The sequence below is a fragment of the Hylobates moloch genome, unplaced genomic scaffold, assembly GCF_009828535.3.
Source record: "Hylobates moloch isolate HMO894 unplaced genomic scaffold, HMol_V3 SCAFFOLD_3, whole genome shotgun sequence".
In the NCBI taxonomy this organism is placed as follows: Eukaryota; Metazoa; Chordata; class Mammalia; order Primates; family Hylobatidae; genus Hylobates; species Hylobates moloch.
Genome location: NW_026652278.1, coordinates 30,991,734 through 31,005,721, shown reverse-complemented (window position 1 = coordinate 31,005,721; position 13,988 = coordinate 30,991,734). Strand labels below are relative to the sequence as shown.

General features: G+C 50.1%; 1 protein-coding gene and 1 pseudogene across 3 annotated transcripts in view; both read left to right on the top strand.

Moving 5' to 3' along the window:
• SUFU (SUFU negative regulator of hedgehog signaling) overlaps window positions 1-13,988 on the top strand; it is a 131,345-nt gene that overhangs the window by 87,726 nt on the left and 29,631 nt on the right. For 2 of the 3 annotated variants that reach the window (XM_032179117.2, XM_032179109.2), the window contains exons 6-10: window positions 2,494-2,636; window positions 3,553-3,638; window positions 3,910-3,982; window positions 7,075-7,228; window positions 9,365-9,476. In XM_032179117.2, the coding sequence (XP_032035008.2) occupies window positions 2,494-2,636; window positions 3,553-3,638; window positions 3,910-3,982; window positions 7,075-7,228; window positions 9,365-9,476 (568 nt within the window). Of the gene's footprint in view, window positions 1-2,493; window positions 2,637-3,552; window positions 3,639-3,909; window positions 3,983-7,071; window positions 7,229-9,364; window positions 9,477-13,988 lie in introns of all 3 variants that reach the window. The other variant, XM_032179107.2, reaches the window with a different exon arrangement.
• LOC116466114 (U6 spliceosomal RNA) lies at window positions 1,437-1,537 on the top strand (annotated as a pseudogene).

The following is a 13,988-nucleotide window of genomic DNA, read 5'->3' as shown; positions in this document are numbered from 1 at the left end:
CTAACCTTGCATTTCTGGGATAGATTCTACTTGGTCATTGTGTATAACCACCTCCCACCCCACTTTTTTTTTTTTTTTTTTTTTTGAGACAGAGTACAGAGTCTCACACTGTCGCCCAGGCTGGAGTGCAGTGGCGCAATCACTGCTCACTGCAACCTCCACCTCCCAGGTTCAAGCGATTCTTCTGCCTCAGCCTCCCGAATAGCTGGGATTACAGGCGCCTTCTACCACGCCCTGCTAATTTTTTGTATTTTTAGTAGAGACAGGGTTTCACTATGTTGGCCAGGTTAGTCTTGAATTCCTGACCTTGTGATCCGCGTGCCTCGGCCTCCCAAAGTGCTGGGATTACAGGCATAAGCCACCACGCCCGGCCTGTATAACCCTTTTTATATGTTGCTGAGTTCTGTTTGCTGGTATTTTGTTGAGGATTTTTGTTTGTATATGCATAAAGTATATTGGTCTATAGGTTTTTTTTTTTCTTGTCTTACCTTTGCTTTTCATATCAGAGTAATATTGGTTTCATAGAATGGATTAGAAAGTATTTCTTTTATTTTTTGGAAGAGTTTGCGAAAAGTTGGTATTAATTCTTCTCTAAATGTTTGGCAGAATTTACCAGTGGAGTCATCTGGTGGGCCTGGACTGTTTGTATTGTGTATGTTGTTGGTGGGGGTTAATTATGTATTCATTCCTTTTATCTGTTGCATTGTTTCTTGCTTGTAGAACATGCAGGTTGCTTGTAGAAACACATTTACATAAAAGGAGAGAGATTCTGGGAAGAGTGGGCCTAGCAGGAATTTGGAAATTTAGGGGTTTCTAGTTGGCTCTACCTGAAGCCATGCCTTCTCCTCTCCCCTGTATTATCACATCTCAGATGAAGCAGTCTTCCTTCTCCTGCCTGAATGAACACCATTGAGGTTAGGGCCAATAACTGAAGCCATATCTTGGATGGAAAAGGTGTGTCTGTGTGTGTATGTGTGTGTTCTGCCTTACCTTAAATATTGATAAAAAGTGAAGGAAGATACCTCAACTGTTGAGATTCTGAGATTGTGAATGACAGACCATAGTGAACTCTGGGATAGCCATTTAAAAAATGAGATAGCTCTCCATATGCTGAGAAGCAGTGATCTCTGCTGGGCGCCGTGGCTCATACTTGTAATCCTAGCACTTTGGGAGGCCGAGGAGGGCGGATCACGAGGTCAGGAGATCGAGGCCATCCTGGCTAACACAGTGAAACCCCATCTTTACTAAAAATACAAAAAATTAGCCGGGTGTGGTGGCACATGCCAGTAATCCCAGCTACTCAGGAGGCTGAGGCAGGAGAATCGCTTGAACCCAGAGGCGGAGGTTGCAGTGAGCAGAGATCGCGCCACTGCACTGCAGCCTGGTGACAGAGCGAGACTCCGTCTCAAAAAAAAAAAAAAAAAAGATGTGATCTCGTGCTCACTTCAGCAGCACATGTACTAAAATTGGAACGAGAAGATTAGCATGGCCCCTGTGCAAGGATGACATGCAAATTCGTGAAGTGTTCCATATTTTAAAAAAAAAAGTGCTCTCTAAGATATGTAATTAAGTGAAATCTGCAGAATAGTGTGCTTCCATTTGTGTAAGGACAAAACATGGAAGGGAGCCTGTGGATGCATAGGCTGGTCATACAGAGCACCTTGGCACCCACGATGAGAGTCAGAGCTGATGAGAGACTTAGTACCTTGTGGGGTTGTTTTCCCTTGTGATTATGTGGCCTTAAACAAAACTCTTTCTAAAGTAACGTGCCTGCTTGAAGTGCAGTGGTGAGCCTGTGTGTGAGGAGGCTGTGCCCTCATGGCAACAGCTACCCTTGGCAGAATCTGAACATCTCAGAGACATGGCCTGAGGATCCTCATGAGTTGTCTCCGCCACAGTGTGGGAGGCACTATCTAGACCTCCATTTACTTGAAGCCTAGTATTCCTCAGGAATTCCTACATCTACTTGTGGGAAAATGGTGATAGATTTCAAAGGCCCTCCAAGGTTGGATGTTTCCTTCTGAGTGCCGTTTCAGCAACACAGAAATCTCGTTCTGTTTCTCCAAGGTGAAGGGCTTTCATTGCCCTGTTGCCTCTCTGTGGACTTCTGGCCAGGTGGTCCTACAGAAAAGCACCTTATTCTTTCTTGGCAGATCCAGTCATGGCTCCTGCCTCCTACCATGAGTCGGGATACTGGGGAAGTGAAGCAGATGCCAGAAGTCTTTCGGGTTTCCCAGGCCAAAGGAGCTTTCACACTAATAGCCTGTCCTTTTCCATTTAAGTCTGACAGAATTGGCAAGCAGGAACAATTTAGGTTTTTGGAGATATCCACAAACTCTTTGCTTCCATCCAGAGTGAATACTTCTCTTCCTTCACAGGGGCTACCCTAAGAGGCTGGGAAGCCTCCCAGCCTGGGCTAGTGAGATCCCAGCCCAGATTCCAGGCCTGGATCTGGGGCCTTGAACACTGAGGATCCTTGTGTCTCTCCCACAGAGAACACCTTCTGCAGTGGGGACCATGTGTCCTGGCACAGCCCTTTGGATAACAGTGAGTCAAGAATTCAGCACATGCTGCTGACAGAGGACCCACAGATGCAGCCCGTGCAGACACCCTTTGGGGTAGTTACCTTCCTCCAGGTGAGGCACAGGTTGGACGCTGGCTCAAGCCTTCCTGTGGGAAGGGTCCTGGGAGGACAAGGAGGCTTGAGGAGGGGGAGTGAAGGGAGTGGAAGGTTTCCTTTGGCCTCTTCCTGATTTCTGTTTCCTCTGATGGTTTGTCAGGTAGATTCAGATGGTCTGATTTAACTTGCTGAGATGGGAGAAGGGAGAAAGGGAAGGGGCCATTTGGGTGGGAGAGAATGGCTGTAGCTGAGAGGGAGTAATGGGGGTGGCGGGTATTCTTTGAACAGTGAAGACCCAGTCTCAGGAACAGGACTTTTCCAGCAGGAAGCCAGCTCTGGGTCGTCCTTGCTCTTTCCCAGAAGCTGTGGGAACCTGCCCAGCTTTGACCAGTGCTTGTTTTTGGTCATGATGAAGTCTATGTGAAGGTTCCACTGATTCCCTTGATATTTACACAAAGACCTATCCCCTAATAAGGAAGGGAGGAGTTTCTCTGCAGGCTACTAGGAACTATTGGTGGTGGTTCCAAGCCTGATAGGTCTCAAAGTCTCTTGTTTACATTCCCCATGATACCAGACTGGGTAGGAATGGCTCCCTGAACCTCCCCTACTTCCAGAGACATGGCCTGAGGACACATCTTGAGTTGCTCAGGCCTTGGTTTTCTCCCTTGTAGCTAAGAGCTAGACTTGGTGTCATACAGACACAGCAAGGGCAAGGGTCAGGCCTCAGGGCCCACATGTGGACCCAGCCATTTCCCAGCCAGGCAGCCACTCCCTCCTAAGGGAACCATCCAATCTTGGCTGCACCAGCTCCTGAGCACAGATCCTGCCTGTGGTCTCCCAACTGGAGGTGACTCAGAGAGCCTGGGTAGCTGACCTTCTTGGGGTGGGGGGTGGCCATTAACACACAGTGGGCTTTCTATCCTGGGCCTCAGATCGTTGGTGTCTGCACTGAAGAGCTACACTCAGCCCAGCAGTGGAATGGGCAGGGCATCCTGGAGCTGCTGCGGACAGTGCCTGTGTGAGTACCCATGCAAGGTGGGAGCCTGGCTCCCTGGGCCTGGGGCTGGGAGTCCCTCCACCACCCTCCATGTGGGGCTCCCTCTTACGTTGTTATTTCAGACCTGGGTTTTTCACATCAGGGCTTCCTGACGACTCACTCCCTGACAGTCCCTGACCACGAACTATTCCCCTGTGTCCTAGGCCTGGGGCAGCAAACAGGGCAGGCTGTAGGCCCAGCCCATCAGCCCCAGACCCTCAGTTACCATTGTATCCCCTTTCCTTGTCCACAGTGCTGGCGGCCCCTGGCTGATAACTGACATGCGGAGGGGAGAGACCATATTTGAGATCGATCCACACCTGCAAGTATGTCTTGAGTGAGGAAAACCTTTCTAGCACCCTGTGTCTAGGCCTCTTCCAAATAACACTGGCTTTCATCCTGGGAAAACAGAGGAGCTTTATGTGTGAGTGAGTAGAAATATGGCATCATTTGGAACTTGTCCCCTGAATTCTGCAGAGCACATAGGGAGCAGAGGTTTCAGCCCAGGAAAGCTAGTCCTCAGACGTATGTATTTTGGCATTTTAAAAGGATATTTTTATTGTATATAAATTATATATTGGCTTAAAAAATTAGATTGCCAGCAATAAAAGATAAGTGTAGTGGATATTGCTTGCTTGCCCAGTATTCATTCTCCTGCCTCCCAGACTTTCTTTTAGGGAGCCACCACGGCCACCACCGTCCTGTACCAGACAGTAGTGTAGGTGATACTGACTCCATGGCCCAGCTGCAGGCTGCAGGAGTGAGTGCTGATTGGTCTAACGGTCCAATCCCCATTTTCACCACATTTTCTATCTTGGACAGTCAGACACAGAGCTCCTAGCCTGGAAAGATTGGCACCTTAGGCACACAGGCTGGCAGCTGCCCACTCCCTGTGGCCCACCTGGACAGTGTTTCAGTGTCATCTTTGCTGTTTTAGAAGCATTCCTTTGGCATGCAAGTAAATGTTGAAAGCCACAAGAACGTAACTGCCTTTTTTTTTTTTTTTTTGAGATGGAGTTTCACTCTTGTCACCCAGCCTGGAGTGCAGTGGCGCAATCTCGGCTTACTGCAGCCTCCGCCTCCCAGGTTCAAGCAATTTTTCTGTCTCAGCCTCCCGAGTAGCTGAGATTACAGGCGCCCACCACCACGCCCAGATAATTTTTTGTATTTTTAGTAGAGATAAGGTTTCACCATGTTGGCCAGGCTGGTCTCGAACTCTTGACCTCAGATGATCCGCCCGCCTTGGCCTCCCAAAGTGCTGGGATTACAGGTGTGAGCCACCGTGCCTGGCCCATAACTGCCTTTCTTATGGGCTTCTCCTGAAGCAGGAGCCACAGGCAGCTAATAATGTTACCTGCCAGGTGTCTGGCTCCTTCTACTCCCCTGACCAAATGCAGGTCATTGCCATCTCTAAACCTGTCATGCTTCAGTAAAAAATCTGGTAGGCCACAGGCAGTTGCCGGGAGTTCCATGTGTTAGAGCAAGAGAGAGGTGGCAGATGGACATGTAGCCAGCAGCCCCTGAGTTCTTCACTGTAGACTTGTGAGTTCTTGGGCATAAATCCTCTTCATTCACAGATGACGCTCCTCTGTTTTTCTAGTGCCTTTAACACTGAACATTTCAAACTGCTGCCAGGATCCTCTGTTCTCTCTACTTTAAACTTGGTTTCCTTGTATCTTCTGCATATGCAAGAACCAGGAACCAGGAAGGCTATGTTTCCCTAAGCCCTTGTTTTGTAGCCACACTGGGATCCAGCATGGGGCACTGTGGGCCGTTGTTTGGCTCCTGTCATAAGTGCCAAGTACTAAGAAAGAACCTGGTCCTTTGCATTAGTAGGGTAAACGGCTGTCCTTCCATGCCAAGAGCTATTCTCCTTCCTAGTCTGCAGGCTTCCCTGAGAGCAGCCCGCAGGACCCGGAGCACCTAGTGGTCTTTGAAAGCAAGCCAGGGTCCCACAGGAAGAAAGGACAGCTTTCTTTCCTGGTGGCTCTGTGCACCAAGTGTGAACTCCTCTGTATTCACTGTGCCTTTCTGGGGCCTGCTTGCCATCAGTCCCTTTAGAGCCGGCATATATTCCTGTGATTCAAGCTCTACACTAACCAGCTGTGTGCCCAAACAAGTCCCTCGCCTTTCTGGGTCTTAACTTTTTCTTTTTACTTATAAAGTAAATAGCCCAGACAAGTTGAGCCAAGAATTGTCTGTCTGCAACTCTTTACCTAAGTGAGGGACCCCAGGGCAGCCAGTGCAGAGGAAAAAGCTCAGACTATCCCCTGAGCACACCAGGGTATACATGCTCCCTGCCCAGAGTACACAGAGCGCTTCCCTGCTTAGCCTCTTCCTGCTCAGAACCCACAGCTTTGCCCAGGCCAGCATTAGCACTTGAAAGGAGGAGATGACTGATGGGAAGGAGGCGTCTGGGGCAGAGCCACTTGCTGACTGGTCCTAGGAAATAAGGACAGTACCTGTACTTCTCCCAGATGGGGCTTCTGGGCTGATCAGCAGGCCAGTGTGGTACCTGTGGAGCTGGGAAGCACAGATTCTTGTTGAGGTGCTCAGTCACAAGCTTGATTTGGCCCACATGGGCATAGAGCCTTCCAGATGACTTTTAATTCAAGGTCCAGCATCAGTGAACTGTGTTTTACCAGAAAATCCAGGGATGTCTTGAGTACAACTCTTCCTTGAAGCCATTTGGAGAGTGTTTGTACTCTGCAGTACCAAGGCCTGCACAAGGGCAGGGTCTCGATGGGGAGAGAAGGGTGTCTGCAGATAGTCACTGCACTCCAGGCCCCCATTTCAGTCTAAGAAATGGGAAGGAATCTCCATCCAGAGTCCTTTGCCAAACAAGGGAACCAATGCATCTAGGGGAAGTCCAGCCTTTGCTCTCCAGTGGCTCTTCCCTGTGTGACCACACCCTCTAGCTGTTAGAAGGGGAAACTGCAGGTGTGGCCTGTCGCCTGTGGCAGGCCTCCACCCTGTCTTCTATAGCAGTGACTGGGAGGTTCTGCCTGAAGATCGGGAGGAGAGGAAGGATCACACCTCTCCTCAGAGAAGTAGGCTCTCTCATGGCCACATCAGCTCCATCAGCCAGCCTAGCAGGGACAGGTTTGGAGCTCTGAAACAGGTAGAGGCCATTGTATGAGAAGGCTGATGGTAGAAGAGATGTTTCCCTTGGGATTTGCATTCCCCCTGGCTTCCCCTAATCCCTGGTTCCCCTGGAGGAGTCCAAGAGCTGGCAGAGACCATCATGCATTGGTAATCAGGGCAGAACAAGGTCAGAGATCCTGCTCTTCCAGCATTTGTCCCATGCTCAGCACCACAGGGGCTCAGTAAATACTGTAAGAGTGGTGACTGGAAGGGTGGTCACCTTGAGCCACCAGTTCTCTGAAAGAACTCTGGCTCTTTGGTTCTTTTCAAGCAGGAGAGAGTTGACAAAGGCATCGAGACAGATGGCTCCAACCTGAGCGGTGTCAGTGCCAAGTGTGCCTGGGATGACCTGAGCCGGCCCCCCGAGGATGACGAGGACAGCCGGAGCATCTGCATCGGCACACAGCCCCGGCGACTCTCTGGCAAAGGTGGGAGCCATCACCCAGCCTTCTCCCAGCCTTCCTCCTTCCTTTTCCCCAGGGCCTGGTTTCCAGGCTCTCTAGGATGGGTCTGTAACAAAAACAACCCATTCAATAGTTTATTTCCTGGCATGATTTAAACAGCAAGTGAAGTCTTCCAGCAGGGTGGAATTAAGGGAGCTTTATTGGCCCATGTCTAGTTGTGTTTCCTGTGTGTATTTCAAATGCATCACCAGCAGGCACCATTGTGTTTTAGATTTGCCCTTTGCAATCTGAGGTCATGGAGGTGAGTGGAAGCCTTAGAACAGTTACAGGAAAAGTCCATAGTCCACCCAAGTGCAAGAGAAAAGTGTCGGCCACCCACGGAATTGACACAGGGCCCAGCTCTGGCCTGAAGGCCATGCCAGACCCAAGGATCACTCTGGCCTCGGGCCCTCCCAGGCCTTCAACAAGAGAGGCCTGGAGTGTGAGGCTGGCTTGCAAATTGCCCACCTCCTGTCATACAGATACAGGGTTAGGGGCTGCGGGCAGGGCCTCTGGACCCACTGCGTTCCGGATGGGGTCTTTGGGAAGGAGGATGTGGCTGTCCTGTTGGAATCTCCCTGTGCTGATCTTGGCTACAGAAACAGTTGTGGTTTTTAGTAGAGGGCGTCCCCAACTAACTGCAAAGGAAAAGCAGCCACTTACATATACATGTGTTGACAGCTTCTTTGTCTACTTCCTTTCTTCATTCTTCCATCTTTTCTTTTTTTGAAGAATAAGATGTCTACAGCCCTGAATAAAATCCTTACATATATGATAACACTTATAAAAGGTTTTTGTTCGTTCTGTAAAGGACAAACTTAAACTCCTAGTGCAAATATTTGAGCCCTTTCTTTTTTTTTCTTCTTGGAAACAGGGGTCTCTGTTGCCCAGGCTGGAGTACAGTGGGTTGATCTTGGCTCACTGAAACCTCCGCTTCCCAGGCTGAAGTGATTCTCCAGCCTCAGCATCCCAAGTACCTGGGACTACAGGCGTGAGCCACCAACGCCCAGCTAATTTTTGTATTTTTTGTAGAGTCAGGGCTTCGCTGTGTTGCCCACGCTGGTCTTAAACTCCTGAGCTCAAAACAATCCACCCGCCTCAGCCTCCAGAAGTGCTGGGATTACAGATGTAAGCCACCACACCCGGCCGAGCCCTTTCTTTCCTTCCTGTTTGTTCGAATGGCATGCCAAGCCTATTGGAGGCTCAAAGAGAGGGTATACAGTTATTGGAATCATTTGGTTGCTTTTGACAAAAGAGGTGATTTAAAGAGGCAGTCATAGTCTCGTCTAAAATTTCAGTCATTATTGGCTATTTTTAAAAATTATAAAAGTAATCCATCCTACTGTAACAAGTCAAATAGTTAGAAAAGTTAGTAATCATCTCCTTCCCACTCTAAGGCCACTCTTTGAGCAACTAATTTTAATTTGCTTTTTTGTATCCGTTTACAGTTTGCAGAGGTAAATTTAGATCCAAATCTCAGTACAGGGGACCAGACTAGTAAGCTTCATCCCAAAGACCAGCAAAGCACCTTACAAAGAAATAATCCCACCAAGGGAACTCTTTCACTTCCTGGCCCTTGCCTCTCCATGCAGAGGCAGAGTTTCCTCCACCAAGGTGGAGAGATGATCTTAGCATCTCACCGACTTGAATGCAAGGGGAAGGGGTGGCAGGACCAGATGCTGGTTGACCACCCAGAACCCAGAAAGGTGTGTGAGAGGCACCTGCCCATTCATGGAAGGGCGCTTACAGCCTTAACTCACATCCATTTCAGTGGGCAGAATCCCCAGTAGTCAGTCACTGTGTGGAGCCATGTTAAGGGTAAACCTCGGGCCTGTGACACAGGAAGGAAAAGGATGGTGGAGAGCACTCTTCTGAACTCTAGAGGCTGCCCCTGGCTTCTACAAGAATGGTACTCTTCCAACCCAGAGCTTCTTAAGAGTGCGGTTGTCCCCTCGCAATCTGTACTCAACTCAGCGCTTATATCAGGATGCGTAGAGTGGGCTCAGGACTGGCCAGCGTGGTAGTTTTTCTTAGCACCTCTGCTGAGCCAGGTTTCAAGAGCAAGGTGAGAATTGCTGGGAGCCCACTGGGCCACCGGGCAACTTAGTGGTGTCGTTGCAGACACAGAGCAGATCCGGGAGACCCTGAGGAGAGGACTCGAGATCAACAGCAAACCTGTCCTTCCGCCAATCAACCCTCAGCGGCAGAATGGCCTCGCCCACGACCGGGTCCCGTAAGTTCCCCAGTGTCCCTGGGCTGGAACAAGAGGACGATTTGGTTCTGAAGGGCCTGTCCCTGTGGACCGCATGAGAGAGAACAATGCACATAGCCCTTGCTGGATGGGCCCAGGGTCTCTAGGCTTAAGGGCAGGCATGGTCTGGGGCACACAGATCTATCTGTGGGTCATAGGAGAGGGCCTCAGAGGGGACCCAGCAGACCGTGAATATAAACATCAGTAAATATTTACATGAGCCGTGTGAACAGACAGGAGGCCAGGTTGGGGCGAAATCTGACTTGGGGCCTCCCAGCCTTGCGGGAGCCCATTGTGCTGAGCACGGTTCCCTCCTTATCTCAGTCTAGGCCAGAGTTGCCCTTCCTTCCTTCCTGGAGCCTGGTCTCCGGCTGATAGCTGCAACCCTGGGGGCCTCCCTCTCTGGCCAGCCCCACACTGGATGCCTGTGGCTGAGGCCCTTCTTCCTGCCTCTCTTCCCTGGGGCCCAGGGAAGGGAAAGGAAGTCTTTTGCAGGCCTCTGCTGCCTGTCCAGGGGCCCCTGTAGCCCTCGGGAGAGACTGTGGCCACCCTAGAGGTCAGATCCGCTTCCTGCCAACCTCTCTTCCTCTGATAGAGGGGATGAGTGATGGGCAGGGCTGGAGCTGGGCACCCCCCTCTGCCCTTAGTCCCAGGGCAGCTCTAGGGAATAGCTGCTGGCAGGAGATACCTGGGGGCTGGCAGCCCAAAGCAGGAACCTTGCCTGCCAGGGAGGAAATTGCTGTGCCTTGGGCTGAAAGGGAGGTTGATCATCCTGCAAGACCGGGGTGATCTAGCCTTCTTCTACGAAGTCTTTATTACACATTTGCTGTCTGACAAGCTCGGACCCAGGGGGCCATCTGGGGTGCACAGGCTCTTCCTTTGGGAGAACATGAGTGAAACCGTTACCTTTTAATGGTGTGCGTCTGGCTGTCGATGTGATTTGTTGGAAATGGCTGCTTCTCTGGATTCTAGCTCTAGTTGCTGATCATGGTTCCCAGAAGTAGTAACGCTTCAGTGCACTACAGAAAAGACAGGTCCACAGGATCTGGGGTAGTTAGGGAGGGCATCTTGGAGGAGGAAGAACATGGCATCGACCTTGAGGGTGCCTTAGAATTTTAATAAGCAGGGGAAGGAACTCAAGAGGATAGCACAGGGGAGGCCTGGCTGGTTAAAGTTGAGGCTGTTTCCTGGGACCTGACTGGAACTAGAGTTATTCTGGGAAGAGGGCTGTGCTGAGAGTTGAGCTCTTTGGCAAAAGCCTGGAGAAGCCTCCACCGCCACCTCAGAGCAGCTTTTAACTCTGGCCTGTAGGTTTCTCCAGCCAGCTGCCCTGAAGTAGCTGACTCGAGGCATCCTGATCATCCCCTGGCAGCAGCAGATGGCCACACCAGGTCATACGACATATGGAAGCTCTCTACCTGTGAGTCTGGACCCTGTCCCGGGTCTATACTCCTTCCCATTCCCTGAGCTTGGCTTCTCGCTTTGGGCCTTCTTGGCACTGTTGTCAGGCCAGAGGTACTGGAAGGCCTATAACATGGAGACAGTCTCAGTCCAGATGGCTCTCTGCCTCTGGAAGCCTGGGGTTTCTAGACAGAAGGGCACAAGCTCCTGCAGAGATACAACCTTCTTGCCCTTGTGTATCTGGAACAGGCCTGAGATCTCACTCCCTGGCTTGGGGGCACTTCCAGCTACTGCACCCCTGGACATTGCAATGAGGCACAAGGCTCTGGGCTCCCAGATATACACATAAGCCCAGACTCAGCCCACACCCTAACTGGGCAGTAGGGTATTGGTTCTGGTCCAAGGGTTCTCTGTAAACATAAGGCAGAGAGGCTGCGGCTTCTACACTTTGGCTTGAGTTGGCTGAGATACAGAGAGATGGGTGAGAATAGATTCGAGGTGCCAGGGTTATCTCCCCTTCCTGAAGGTTTAGTGCCCAGTAGGGTCTCTAAAGCACCAGGGCCTGCAGTCTGAGGGGATTAGAATGTTTCCTCTGAGGCTGTCAGTGCTGGTTACCAATTTGTTAGCGATTGGTTGAGAAATGGTTTCTCCTCCTCCTTTGCCAAGAACATTCTTCAACACACCCCTCAAGCCTGTCAGACTCAAGCTTCCTGTTGTCTCAGGATCGATGATGATGGACTCAGTTCAGATCAGTGAGCGCGATGGTAATATCTGTGCTGCCCATTCTGGGACCTGACCCCATTTCAGATACACCACATGGATTGCAGCTGAGGAAGCTGACCCAAAATGTGCTGGCACCAGTGTTTGCTCCTCTCCCTGTGCGGGGGCAGCCAGCGTGGGCCATATTTGGTCTGCGGGTCTGATTTCCCCTTAGTCAGGACTTCTGGGCCAGGGAGCTCGTATGCATGGGTCTTTGCGGGTTTGTCTGTGATCTGAGGAAGACACAGAGCTAGATCAGAGGCTCAGAGCAGCTCATCAAGCCTGGGCAATAGCAGCCGGGTGCCAGCCTATTTGGGGGTGTCAAGCACTTGCTCTTTTCACACTTCAGCAGCAGCTAAAACCTTATTAGTGCTCATTCTGTGCTAGGTAATGTGCCAGCTACTATCTGCTGCCATTCATTTATCTTATCCTCATAGCCATCCTGTGGTCGATAATCTTACATATCCTCCTTTAATGGATGAGGTACAGAGAGGCTAATAAGTATCTTGTCCAAGGTTAGAAAGGGGTAGAGCTTACTTCCAGCCATCTGTCAGCCATTAAAATGGATGTAATCTTCCTTACCCCATTCTCAGGGACCCCATGGGGGACACATCAGACTGTGTCTCTGACAAAATAATGACCCTTACTGGTAGAATTCATCTAACTAGTTGCAGCATGAATCAGGACCTCTCACATGGCACTGAGGACAAGGCCAAAGCCTCATATTAGAAGCTTATTGGGCTTATTTAACTAAACTCTAGGGGAGTTAAATAACTCCTGTGAGATGCCATGAGCCTCGATGATTCCAAATCCCAGAAATAACAAGCTATGTCATAATTGGCTCATTTATACCAAAATTATTTTGTGACACAAGGCCTTACTTTCTTCATGTGCAGAAACTAAAACAACCCTATCTCTGGTCCCTCTACCACCTCAGGGCTAGGGGATTTCTTTCCATTTTGAGGGTCTATTTCTTCCTTTCCAGAAGGGCAGGCCCCCTGGGTAACCTGCTCCTCTCCTACTCTTCGTTGCCAGCCCTCCTCCCACTGCCTTCCCGGAAGGAGAGTCCTTGGCCCTCTTTGGGGCTTCTTCAGCATTTCACAACCCTTGCATTCCAGCCATGAAATCTGTATCTGGCTTTTCCCAAGATGATCAGTTGAGAAAAGCCTCCTTCAGCTTGCTGGCGCCTCCCTTCCCACTGCCTGCTCGGGTGAGTTTGGGAAGGATGGGAAGCAGCTCCTTTGTGCCGCATGAGGACAGCCTGGCTTAAAGACTGTGCCTGCCAACATCTGTAGAGATTTGAGGAAGGAAAAGTTCCTGGGCATCCTCTCTGTCTGAGGTCACCTGGTCAGACATGGACTATGGAGTCTGGTCTCTCTGCAGTGCACAGAAGATACGTGTGGTCAGGTGAATTGTGTGTAGAGGTTTTCTTTTATTTCTTTCTTTTTTTTAGACACAGGGTCTCCTTCTGTCACCCAGGCTGGAATGTGGTGGCAAGATCATAGCTCACTGTAGCCTCAAGCTCCTGGCCTCAAGTGATCCTCCTGCCTTGGCCTCCCAAAATGCTGGGACTTCAGGCATGAGCCACCACACCTGGCCTGTATTTCTCTAAACTGTTGCTCAGATGCTGGGAACCTGCATCAGTATTCTAGGACCACCTTCTCCCTCAGCCAGTGACTTACCACCCGAGGCTGGGGACTCTTAGGAAGCTCTCTGAGTTGTGTGCCCTCCCAGAGAGGGGCAGGGCACATGTATGTGTGCACACTTATGTTAGAGGGGAAAAGTTCCTGACTATGGGAGAAGCACTTTGTAGTTGAGGCACCTCTAAAAAGCGAACTCACCATCACTGCTGAGTTTCTCAGTCTTCTAGAATCACACCAGCAGCTTTTAAGACCTTTAAAAAAATTTTTTTGCCTTAATTTCCTGGAGAATTAAGATTCTGTACTATGAATTCCTCTGCTGTAACATTCTCATTTGCAACACCTCCCCAACATACACTCACACACATATACATAGATTTCTCTCTACTCTTAGGAGTGTCTCTGCACCTGTCTGTTTGGCCTTTGATTGGGGTGACTTTGCTGCCTCTAATTCCCATCTTGAATACCTTGTAACCTGGCCAGGGAGTCATCCTTTAGAGAAAATTGTGTTTTGTTTTGCTCAGCCTATGAGGTCCATGAAGATTAATTAGAAGAAGAAAGTATCTCGTTTGCATCCAACCTACCAGTGAATTGGGGTGAAGGAAGGTGAGTTTCCATCTGGGGAAACAGCTGGGCTGTGGCTGGTGCCGCTCGCACGAAGGGCAGTGTTGGGTAACCCTGCTTCAAGGGGTCT